At 36.3% G+C, this 13,033-nt stretch overlaps 1 protein-coding gene across 2 annotated transcripts in view; it reads right to left on the bottom strand.

The window, feature by feature from the left end:
• SBF2 (SET binding factor 2) overlaps positions 1 to 13,033 on the bottom strand; it is a 521,490-nt gene that overhangs the window by 17,421 nt on the left and 491,036 nt on the right. For both annotated transcript variants that reach the window (XM_039244607.1, XM_039244608.1), the window contains 2 exons: positions 11,527 to 11,628; positions 10,648 to 10,833 (listed from right to left, as the gene is read on the bottom strand). In XM_039244607.1, coding sequence (XP_039100538.1) covers positions 10,648 to 10,833; positions 11,527 to 11,628 — 288 coding nt within the window. The remainder of the gene's footprint in view (positions 1 to 10,647; positions 10,834 to 11,526; positions 11,629 to 13,033) is intronic.

Genomic DNA, 13,033 nt, shown 5'->3' on the forward strand with positions numbered 1-13,033 from the left:
AGGAGAAATCTGCAAAGTGTTCAGAGAGTGAGCTCCAAGAACAACTTTGCCCCAATAGACACTGGAATACACTTTGTTACTCACAGGGGAAGAAGAGTTCAGGGCTATTTCTACTGACCCAGTCCATAATAGGTTCTAAAAACTTTTAAAAATCTTTTTATTAAACAAAGCACCAAATAACAAAACATTTTTCTCAATGACTATTCTCCACAGAAACTACTTGCCTCATACATATCTGTATCTTTCCTTGATTATTCTGATACTTAATATGCTTAAGTATATGATTTTAAAGACCCACTTATGAGGTAAAGTAGAATGGAAATGATAATGAATATGACCTTAGGTTGAACTTACAGGCATTTAGGGGAGATCATATGCTAGGACTAGAAGCAAAACTCCTCTACAAGTGGAAAAATACTTTCGCAGCCCACTGTACTGAGTGACTGGCCTCACCACAAATCCCAGACCCTACAATTATGTTAGAAAGGTTAGACACTTCTCAAGGCCCCTGGCACTCACCCTGTTTGAACTGGAATTGGTGCTTAGATAGCATCACGGTGAGGGTGCTTGGGGCACTGTGCGTGTGCCTGTGTGTGCCACAGGGGGACCTGCAGTTGCTAACTTCTTGGGGTTGAAAAACAATCTGCCCCCAAACTGAGGTTAATTATCAGGTTTACGGGAAGTAGAAAAGAAGATACAGAGCAACTCTTTCCTTCCTTCCTTCCTTCCTTCCTTCCTTCCTTCCTTCCTTCCTTCCTTCCTTCCTTCCTTCCTCCCTCCCTCCCTCCCCTCCCTCCCCTCCCTCCCTTTCTTTTACTATTTAGAAACAGTTTAAGAAATAGGCATGTGAGGATTTCTTCAATGGTAAAAGAGAATCAGATTGACCTGAATGTTGGATTGATTAATACTTAGATAACCACATTTGGAATTTGACATTAAGAAACACAGGAAAAATACCTATTTAGATCTTCTGCCCATGTTTGTTTTTTTTTTTTTAAATCATTGAGTTATAGGAATTCTTTATATACTGTGGATATTAACCCCTTATCAGATATATAAATTGCAAATATCATCTCCCATTCAGTAGGTTGCCTTTTCATTTTGATGGTTACCTTCATTGTGCAGAAGCTTTTTGGTTCAATGTAGTCCCACTTGTTAATTTTTCCTTTTGCTTCCCTTGCCTTTGGAGTCAGATCCATAAATATATCGCTAAGACTGATGTCAAGGAGATTACTGCCCATGTTTTCTTCTAGGAAAATTTTTGTGTATGGTGTATGGTGTCATTCTTTTGCATGTAGTTGTCCAATTTTTCCACTTGTTGAAAACTGTCCTCTCTCCACTTTATGTTCTTGGTTCCTTGTTGTTAATTAATTGTCCATATATGTGTGGGTTTATTTCTGGGCTCTCAATTCTGTTTTCTGAAATGTATTTTTACCATGATGAGAAATGAAGACCTGATTATATTCACATGGCAAAATCTGGTGCTTAGATTTCAGGTAAAAAAGAAAAATTATACTTTCTCCATTTTGTTCTATCTTCCAGAGACTCAGTTTGCCTAGTTCACTGGCTTGTTTTCCTCCTTGTCAATGGGACATCTAGATTCTTCCACTGTAAAATACTACAGTGGTCTCCAAAAAGCACAATCCACATGTTTCCTTCCCCTTCTGTTAAGTATTGTTTTAATAGAAGAAATAGGGTTAGGCCAAAGAGAAGAGACCTCATCTAAGGACTTAAGATTTGGGGAATAAGTGAGAGATTAGAGGTTTATCAGCCAGGATATTGTTTTAAAAAGCTTTAATGAGATATAATTGATGTACAATAAGCTGCACATATTTAAAGTGTACAATTTGATAAGTTTTGACACCTCTACACACCCTGAAATCATAAGCACAATTAAGATAAAATGAACTTATCATCCATAACTCCTAAAAGCTGCCTTGTACTCCCTTTGCCTCTTCGTAGACACTTCTTTTCAAGCAAACACTGATTTGCTTTTTGTCACTATAGATTAATTTGCATTAACTAGAGATTTATATAAATGGAATCATATGTATGTACTCTTTTTTTGTCTGCCTTCTTTCACTAAGGATAATTCCTTGAGATGCAGACATGTTGTTGGGTTATCAGTAGCTAATTTCTTTCTATAGTTGGATAGTATTCCACTATATGGATATACCACAATTTGTTTATTTATAGCTGTGGATGGGCATTGAGTTGTTTCTGGATTTCTGGTTGTTACCTATAAAGCTGCTATGAACAGTTATGTATATGCCTTTGTATGGGCAAAAACTCTCATTCTCTTGCATAACTGCGTAGGAATGGAATGCTCAATCATGTGGTAGGTAAAGGTATGTTTAACTTTTTAAAAAATGGCCAAACTGTTTTCCCAAATGGTGGTACAATTCTGTATTCTCACCAGCAGTGTTAGAGAGTTCTGGTTCCTCCACATCCTCATCTATACTTGGGGTAGTCAGTTTTAAAATAGGTATGTAGTGGTATCTCACTGTGATTTTAATTTGCATTTCCTAATGACAAATGATGTCAAATATCTTTTCATGTGCTTACCTGCCATCTGTACCTCTTTGGTAAAGTCAGTACAAATGTCTTGCCCATAAGAAAATAGGTTGGTTGTTTTCTTATTACTGAGTTTGAAGGATTCTTGAATTATTCTAGGTATAAGTCTTTAAGCAGATACATAATTTGGAAATATTTTCTCTCCTACTGATTTGCCTTTTCATTTTATTAACAGTAATTTTTGAAGAACAAAAATTTTAAATTTTGACTATATCTAATTTATGAATTTTTTCTTTTATAAATCATGCTTTTTTGGTGTTGAATGTAAGATATCTTTGTCTAACCCAAGGTCACAAAAATTCTTCCTATATTTTCTTCTAGAAATTGTATAATATTAGGTCTTACAGTTAGGTCTATGATCCCTTTTGAATTAACTTTTATATTGTTGTTAGGTTTGGATCAAAGTTAATTTTTTTTTGCATATGGAAATCCAATTGTCTAGCGCTATTTGTTGAAAAAAATATCCTTTTCTAGCAGTTGCTTTGCACCTTCATTGAAAATCAGTTGTCTGCATATCCTACATGTTTGGGGCTATTTCTGGACTGTATTCTGTTCCATTGACCTATCTTTACATCAATTATCACACAGTCTTGATTACTATAGCTTTATAATAAAATCAGATAGTGCTACTCTTCCAATTTTGTTCTTTTTCAAAGTTGTTTTGGCTATTCTAGATTCTTTGCATTTCCATATGGAATTTAGAATGAGCTTGCCAGTTTTTACAAAATAGCTTCCTGGGAGTTTGTGATTGCACTAAATCTTTAGATCAACTTGTGGAGATTGACATTTCAACAATATTGAGTCTTCTGACCCATGAACAAGAGGTATCTCTTGCTTTAGTTAGGCCTTTAATTTCTCTCAGTAATGTTTTGTAGTTTTCAGTGTCTAGGTCTTTAACATATTTTGTTAGATTTATTTCATGGTCTTTGATACTATTGTAAAGGTAATAATTTTTACATTTCAATTTTCCAATGATTCATTACTAGTCTGTGGAAATACTAGTGAGTTTTGCATATTTATCATGTGTTCTGTAGCCTTGCTTTTTTTTTTTTTTTTTAGATTTCATAGACAATCATGTTTGTGAATAAAGATAATTTCACTTTTCTAATGTGGATGTCTTTATTATTATTATTTTCTTGACTTACTGAATGACTAGGACTTTTATTTAGTACAATGTTGAATAAAAATAGTAAAGCAGACACACACATCTTATTACTGATCGATCTTAGGGGAAAACATTTAATCTTTCACCATTAGGTATGATGTTAGATGTAGGTTTTAAAAATATAAATATTATCTATAGTTTGAGGAAGTTCCCTTGTAATTCTAGTTTCCTGAACATTTTTACAAGGAATGGATGTTCTATCTTGTCAAATAGTTGTTTGAGTCTATTAGTTTTTGACCATATGTTTTTTATGGTGAATTATATCGATTGATTTCAAGTGTGAAATTAACTGTGCATTCTTGGGATAAATGCCACTTGACCACGGTACATTATTTTTTATTTATGTAAAAAATTTTTTATGTTTTATATTTGAGAAAGAGAGAGACAAAGAGACAGAGAGCGAGCAGGGAAGGGGCAGAGACACGTAGATGGAATCTAAAGCAGGCTCTAGGCTCCAAGCTGTCAGCACAGAGCCTGATGTGGGCTTGAACTCAGAAGCAGTGAGATCATGACCTGAGCCGAAGTCGAATGCTTGACCAACTAAGCCACCCAGGTGCTCCTATTATCTTTTAAATATATTGTTGGATTAAATGTGCTAAAATATTGTTTAGAAAATTTGCATGTGTGATCATCAAATGTGTGATCATCACAGAAACTGGTCTATAGTTTTCTTTTGTTGGCTTTGTCAGACCAGGGTAATGCCGGTCTCATAGACTGAGGTGAGAAATATTCCCTTTGCTTCAATTTTCTGAAAGAATTTATGTAGAATTGCTATTATTTCCTCCTTAAATACATGGTAGAATCAGGGAATCCACATGGGTCTGGGGTTTACAGTGTGGAAAGATTTTAACTAAAATTTCAATTTCCTTCATAGACATAGACTTATTCAAATTATGTATTCCTTCTTGAGTGAGGGTGGTACTGTCTTTCAAGCAATCTGTCCATATCATTTAAATTGTTTATTTGTGCAAAAATGTTCATAATATTCCTTTACTGTCCTTTTAATATCTGTAGAATCTGTAGTGATGTCATCTTTCTAATGTCTAATATTAGTATTTTATGTCTTTCTTTGATCAGTCTGGCTAGAAGTTTGTCAATTCTATTGATCTTTTCAAAGAACAGCATTTGGTTTCATTTTTTAATTCTTTACTGTTGGCCACAAGCTTTTTGGGGCCTAACGGCAAATCTGCTTCAAATAAATTTAGCCTTATTATATTATGCAGAATTGGAAATGATAGGCATCTCAGCCTATAAATTAATTCTTTATGAGCATTTCCCCAAATATGCTGATGAACAGAGTTTTAGGCCTTTGTCAGGCATCATCTGGATTCTGTTGTCCAAAATAATTTTATATTTATCTTGATGAAAGATAAAAATATACAGATTTAAAAGACAAAGCTATGTGAGGTATTTTAGTTTTGTTTTTCATTATGGAGTGAAACCTGCCAATTTCAGTTATTTATAAGAAAAGAATCGAAATGGAATTTGGAGAAACATGAATTTATAAGGTCTTATTTGTTGTCCATGTGCCATTATGTACAAAATTTAAAGGCCTATAAAATAAGCTATGATTCAAATCCCAGGAAAGATCAACATTTTGAAAATAAAATATTGTACGTCAACACTGGATTTTGCTTTCAAGATTCAGAAATGTTAAGCTACAAGAGACCCTATATAGAACGGTGTCAACACTGGAAAAACTGTGGGTTTTTGTTATTTCAAGATTAAGATTTAACAAACATTCACTGTGCAGTTTCTACTGTATGAATGACTTTATATAAGATCTGTAATCCTTCTGGGGTGCCTGAGTGGCTTATTTGGGTAAGTGTCCAACTTCGGCTCAGGTCATGATCTCATGGTTCGTGGATTAGAGTTTTGTGTTGGGCTCTATGTTGATAACTCAGAGCCTGAAGCCTGCTTCAGATTCTGTGTTTCCCTGTCTTTCTGCCCCTCCTCCACTTGTGCATGCTTTCTCTCTCTCTCAAAAATGAACATTAAAAAAAAAAAGATTTGTAAACCTTCTGATAGCTATCTCTATCCATGTATCTATCTAGAAACCAAAGCACAGAGAGGGTGAAAAAATTGTTAAAGATAAAAAATTAGTGGGGCGCCTGGGTGGCTCAGTCAGTTAAGCATCCAACTTCAGCTCAGGTCATGATCTCACAGTTCGTGGGTTCGAGCCCCATGTTGGGCTCTGTGCTGACAGCCAGCTCAGAGCCTGGAGTCTGTCTTCAGATTCTGTGTCTCCCTCTCTCTCTGACCCTCCCCTGCTCACGCTATCTCTCCCTCTCTCAGAAATAAAACATTAAAAAAAAGATAAAAAATTAGTAAGACTGATATGTAAACTCAGTTTATTCTCAAAATATTAGCAACTTTAATGCAAAATTGTTTTGTTATAAAACAGTTTGGATTATGTCAGTTTCTGCCAGTTTTCAGCTAAATGAGAAGCAGGCAGACACCAGAGACTTTGAATATACTATTAATCCATTAACTGCAGTTAATTTTTGGATAAATTTTAGAGTAATGAAACTGTTTGAGGGCAGCCTAGCTCCTTACACATGTGCTCACAAGGAAAGTTCATACTTTCAAAAAGCAAATAGTTTTTCTCTGTGGAATAGGACTTGGCATAATGCTGGCACATGGTAACTGTGAGGACAACCATCTCTTAGAGCCAAACCAGAGTGAGTTAATTTACAATTTGAATAAACTTCAAAAGCAAAGTTATAATTATTATTTGTTTTTCTCAAAGTAGAAAATAATGAAAAAATTCTAAGATGCGCTCAAAGTTTTTCTTTAATGTTGAAATAGAGAAGATGCTTCTCTATACTCTGTTTCTTTCATATCATACAGGTTTGTTCCTTTGGTATTATGCTTTAAAAATAAATTTTAGGTAAAAATTTCAATTTTGTATTTGGAAGTATTTCTCTTTGAATTTGCTTCAACTATTTTAAGAAAAGGAAGCATCCTGTAATGATATCATTTGAACTAAGCCAATTTCTTTTAGAACCAACAAAAAATTTGCCAGATGTTACTATTATGAAACAGTGAGCTAGCATTTATAATTCATCTGACACCTGGATATACTGGCGTAAACAATGGCTTTTTATATGATGAGGCAGTTCTAATTTAAGATCAGTACTTCATCTGTTTTCTTTGTAACTCTATTAGTACTAATGGACAAGTCTAGGCAAATTTCCATAGACTGCCTTTTGGCATTCAGCACGTTAGAAATGGTTAATAAGCAGTGAACACATTCCACCTGGGAGTTTCACTTGCTGCTGCGCAATTTTGCATTAAAAAAAAAAACTGTTGTTGGGCCTGGCTCTGTTTTGTGTCCCTGAGAGACTGAGGACAGCAGTAATTCGAATTGTCTGGCAAAAGCCAGAGTCATGTAAAGCACTAGTGTTCACTTGAAAGGTATTCAAAGAAGGCATTTTCTAATGCCTAAAACTAGTATGTAGGAGATGATGAAACACTACCTTATAATTAAGTCAGCAAGAGTCAGAGCACTATTTGTTAACTATAGTCTTCTGTTTTTGAATGAATAAACAATCCCTTTTCAGCACAAAGTAATTTGCTTCACCAAAGCTGATGCCTATCATAGCCAAGCATCCTTTAAATACTGCAATTAAGGTCATATGTTCGCTTTGCCATGACTTGCCTGCACTCAGGTTATAATGTGTGAGGGTACTAAAAGGCAAATGAGAGTTCAGGCAAATTTTAAAAAATTCATATTTTAATTAAAAAAATTTTAATGTGATACAACCAGATTTGAATTAATACTAAAGTGGTCTTTAGACCCTGAACAATATTATTTTCTACAGTTTGTGAAGCATTCACCTACAGATAAGTGGACTTTCATTAAAGTTCAATTTATATAGAACAGTTGAATTTTAACTCATTACTTAAAATGAAAAGTTGCTAGAAAGACACCTCAAATTGTTTTATATAACCTTACATTACATAGTTTTAGCATCTATAATAATGTATCTGAAGACAACAGGAATATAATTTATACTTCATTTTAGTTTATGTTAAGTTACTTTGTTTACACCACTTAAGAGGTACTCACAAAATACAGGTTAGTTTCCAACATTCTAGACTACTCACTCTCCTACATACCACCACCAATAAAACATAAGCATTACATTTCATGTAATTATTACTATACTTGGGATACAATGATGTTCTCATTTTCAAGGACAGTATGTTTTCTATGAGAACCTCTCTCATCTCTTACTGATTATGAGCGGATTCTTTAGTTGACTCTAATGTTTAGGTATGCAGAGTTCTACAGGTTGAAAATGGATATTTAACATATTTAATAGTGCATTTAAAAGACAAAGCTACGTGAAGTAACCCCTAGAAAGAACCAGGCCCACTCAGGCAAACCTGTGAGGTGGAGAACACTGGTTCGGTTCTACTCAGTGACCTAATCAGGGCTAATCAAGGGACCAGACAGAAACACAGGCATATAATCCAGTCCAACCCAGCAAGAGCAGGGGGATGGGAAAGGAATTCCAGTTAACTGAGATGCTGGACTTTGGACTTACTAACTAAAACTTTGTTTCTTGGGTTCACTGAAGTATAATTTACATATAACAAAATTTCCATATTTTCAGCATTCAGGATGACTGATTAATTTTGGTCACTGTACACGTTTGTGTAATCACCACTACAATTAAAACAGAATAGTTCCCTCATCTTAAAAAGTCTGTTTATAACCTTTTATGGTTCTTGACCACTGGTCCCAAGCAACCGCTGATCTGTTTTCTGTCACTATAGTTTTGCTATTTGTAGAATTTTCTATAAATGAAATCATATAGTGTATAGTTGTTTTTACTTGCCTCACCATACCTCTGTCATTTATAGTGAGAAATAATTGACATATTATTATACATATACAGATCACTATGTAAGTTTAAGGTATAGAGCCTAGTGCATTTGGTAAATAAGATAAGGCAATAAGCAAGATAATAAGAAGTGTGTTTGGGGCACCTGGGTGGCTCAGTCGGTTAAGCATCTGACTTTGGCTCAGGTCATGATCTCACAGTTCGTGGGTTTGAGCCCTGTGTAGGGCTCTGTGCTGACAGCTAGCTCAGAGCCTGAAGCCTGTTTCAGATTCTGTGTCTCTCTCTCTCTGACCCTCCCCTGCTCACGCGGTCTCTCTCAGAAATAAATAAAACATTAAAAAAATTTAAAAAAAAGTGCTTTCATGAAGAACACATATGCTTTCATCCAACTAGATGTGAGAAAAAAGATGCTTGCTCCTTTCCTTTGGTCTCAGTTCAGCTTTCTGTTTCAGGGACACTGGGGTCCAAATCTCCCTCATCTATCTGCTAAAAGGAGTATGAAATAAAAAGACTAATATTCAAATATTAAACAAATATACCATTTGCTGCAAAGATTTAAAATGTAAGCTCAACCTTGTGACCAGCTTCTCCAGATGCTGCTTGGACAGAATTAATTGAAATTATTCAATAGACCTTTTCTTTAAGAAGCCGATTAGAGGGGCACCTGGGTGGCTCAGTTGGTGAAGCGTCCGACTTCGGCTCAGGTCATGATCTCACAGTTTGCGTGTTCGAGCACCGCATTGGGCTCTGTGCTGACAGCTCAGAGCCTGGAGCCTGCTTCAGATTCTGTGTCTCCCTCTCTCTGACTCTCCCCTGCTCATGCTGTCTCTCTCTCAGAAATAAATAAAACATTAAAAAAAAAGAGAAGCCGATTAGAGCAATCAAAAACCACCACCAGAGTGTGTATGTTGGAGGTGGGGTTAGGGGGATGGAAAGTTGCAGCTAAATGGGTATGGAGCTTCTTTTTGGAGTGACAAAGTGTTCTAAAATTGATTGTGGCAATTATACAAATACATGAATATACTAAAAACTACTGAATTATACACTTTAAATAAATGAAAAATTATGTAGTGAATTAATAGAGCTGATCAAATTATTAATAGACTAAAAAACCAAACCAAAACAAAACCCATACATCAACTTGGCCCTTTAGAAGACCTAGTTCCAGTTCTGGTTCCTAAAAACATTTCCACCTTTCTTTCCAATAGATAACCTGAGGCTAATCCACTTCAAGGAAGCTCACTGTTGTGACACATATGTTTGGCATGCCATGACACATTTGTTTGACATGCCAGAACCCATTCATTGTTGTGGTGAAGATGAAACAAAGCTGGAAGTGTCAGTTCTGCTTTTCCTAGGCCAATTTAGCTAAGCCAGTGCCATGCAGTTCTCAAGCCCAATCCTGATTAAGGCCCCGTTAAGGAGTTTATATCTGATGTGCCTGAGATGAAGGCAGGAGGAAGCCTAAAGCATTCACACCTCCCCCATCCCCCTGCTCCTGCTGGGTTGGACTGGATTATATGCCTGTGTTTCTGTCTCGTCCCTTGATTAGCCCTGATTAGGTCACTGAGTAGAACTGAGCCAGTGTTCTCCACCTCACAGGTTTGCCTGAGTGGGCCTGGTTCTTTCTCTAAGGGTTAGGCTCTACCTTCTATATTCTTAGGCACAATCTAAGGTCCTCTCAAACTGGGAAGACCACCTGTTGCATTTCAGGCTCTTCCACAATCCAGAGATTTTTGCTCTCCTACCATAGGTCAACCTTTCTGAACAACAAACCCAAGTTGGCTCCTCTTCTTGGAGATGATAATTTAGAGTGCTGGCCACTTCACATGGGGGCCAGCCTAAGAGCCAACTCAGTTATGCTAGTTTCAGAAACCAACTAGTTCTTTCTCTTCTCTATTCCCAGCAGTCCACTGCTAAGATTTCAACAAGTCTTATGGCTGAGTCCATCAGAGTCATGACATGAAGATGCCTAGCATAGCACTGCAATGGCTCAATAAAGGCTAATTCTTCTCTTTCCTTCATATCAAGTCAAGTTAAGCTTGCTCTACTTACCTGGTGTACACAGTCTAAGAACTGCAGGAAGATGGGAGTAAAACCACTACCCTGACAGTTGAGAGTTAAGCTGCTCCGTTGACTGAATTTATGACCAAAAGAGAGCCACTCTTTTTCGACCAACATCCGGAAGCCTTCAAGTGTCCTATAAAAGGGATCACTGAGTAACTGAACCAAGGATGTCACCTAGGGCACAAACAGGATGGAAACTTCATTACTTTCAGTCCTGAAAAAATTTTGTTAGTAAGACAAGCAAATTTACCTCAACAGCAAATTTGTTCACAAACTGCTCGATGACAGCTAATCAAATTAATTCTACAAACTTTCCAGCAAAAACTAAAACTCAAATTCCTTTTGGCTAAATATTTTCTTTCAGGGAATTATGATTTCAATCTTTAGCTGGCCAGTTTGCTGACTGCAGCCTTCTCCTAGGTTAATTAATAAGGCCAGAGGATCAATTTAAACCTACATCTACTTTTTGACAGGTATAAATTAATGTCTTACTGTAGTTTATATTCATACTTTTCCTTTTCATGATGGGATGGGGAAATGAGGGGCTTACTGAAAGCCAGGGAAAGGGCTGATAAAACCCAGGAAGGATGGTTCATGTCCTACCCTTTGATCATGTGCTCCATTTGTATGCTCACATGGTATATCTGTCGTGTGATGCCATGAGCCAGAGCTCCAGGCTATGTAGTGCTGGGAAGCTCAGGACACACAGAGCTTCCTGATGGATACTAGGTGTTTTTAACATAGGACTTTCTCTGTCCATAATTTACATGAGTCATTACACAAAAGATTCATTTGCAGAACTTAAAAACAACTGAATTTGAATACAAATATAAAACTAAGTACTGAAAATATGTTTTAAGAGTTTACTTGTGCAGTGATGTCCCAGCCTTCCTCCAAACAGACCAAAACTGAGGAACCATTCTCAAGTACTTCTGATATAACCACAGCCAGCTGCATTATCCTGTGAAGCTGAGAGATAAGAAAGGAGGCCACAATTAGACCAGGCACTTTATGAGTACCAAGAACACAGACTCATTATCAACTTTAGATAACGAAACAAGTTAGGGATGAAGTATTTGGACAAAAGAACCACATAAGTTTTAAATGCTTTAAGTTCTATGTCAAAATCAAGATGAAACAATGACATACTTTAAAAGCAGACACATTTTAAAATAATGTGTTCAAATGACAGATCATGAAATAAACTGACCTTACATCATCCCCTCAAAGTAGAAGAGCTATATAATTCCACAGAGTGGAAAAGACAGAGATTCTATAAGTGGCCCTACCAAAACAGTTATTGGATGTAAAATTTGTTTTTCTATGATGTAGTCAGTTTTATTTCAGATAGTCTTAATTTTTCTGTAATTGGTGAGGATGGTTGCACAACTCTGTGAATATACTAAACAGCACTGAATTGTACACTTTAAAGGGCTGAATTTTATGATAAATGAATTTTATATTTTAAGACACTCTTGTTTGTACTGTGTATTAAATGGGAAGGAGGCTTAGATTTGTGCTCAGCTTTTTAAGCCAAGTCAACTGACTCAAAGTCCCTAATGAACAGTTATGTTGTAAAGACCATAGAGATTCAAAACCAAGTGTATATTGTAGTTTAAAACTATATTTTCAGTATCACTTGATGTAATTTGTAGAACGAATCCAACTTTCAACTAACACAAAATAAAATCAACTCTTCCATATTTTAAACAGAGCTAGGTTATTTTAAACCCAGGAACAAGGTACATGCCCTCTCCAGCAATGGGAAGCCCCTCACTGTTCCTGTAACCCAGCTACTACCAGGCTTGAATTCTCTTAGGCTTAGCATTTGCTCTAAGTTAACTTTTAAAATGCCAATACCTCAAGTGGGGCAATATTTTACACTGTCTTTTGTCACCAAATTCTAGTATGAATCTACTTTGGAGTAAGAAGCAGGACACAGAATATGCCAGTAACACAGACAGATAGGTTGGGTGGCAGGAAGTTTGGGGCTGGTGCTCATAGCTTAGGGACAGAAGGGAGTTTTGATCAGCTTCTTCCATGAGCACTCCAAGTATCCTGAACTGCCATAAGAGTAATCCACATATCCTGATCTAGATTTATAGCTAATTGTATATATGAAATTTTTTTTTTTGGGCTTAAGTATCTTGAGAATAGTGACTGCCTTGGGTACTCCTATCATTTCTTGGCTTATGGAAAACAACTCTTTTTCCTCCTTAAGAGAGGTAGGAGGCTTGGAGGCAGATGGAAACAGGGGATCAGAGGGGCTGGGGACAGAGCTAGATTATTTTTAACAGAGCTAAGTTATTTTATTTGCCCCTTACAGGGGGCAAAGGAATAATGGGTATAAGCATCAGTGGCTTAAAAACAAGGC

The sequence above is a fragment of the Hyaena hyaena genome, unplaced genomic scaffold, assembly GCF_003009895.1.
Source record: "Hyaena hyaena isolate Hyena2069 unplaced genomic scaffold, ASM300989v1 scaffold_245, whole genome shotgun sequence".
Classification (NCBI taxonomy): Eukaryota; Metazoa; Chordata; class Mammalia; order Carnivora; family Hyaenidae; genus Hyaena; species Hyaena hyaena.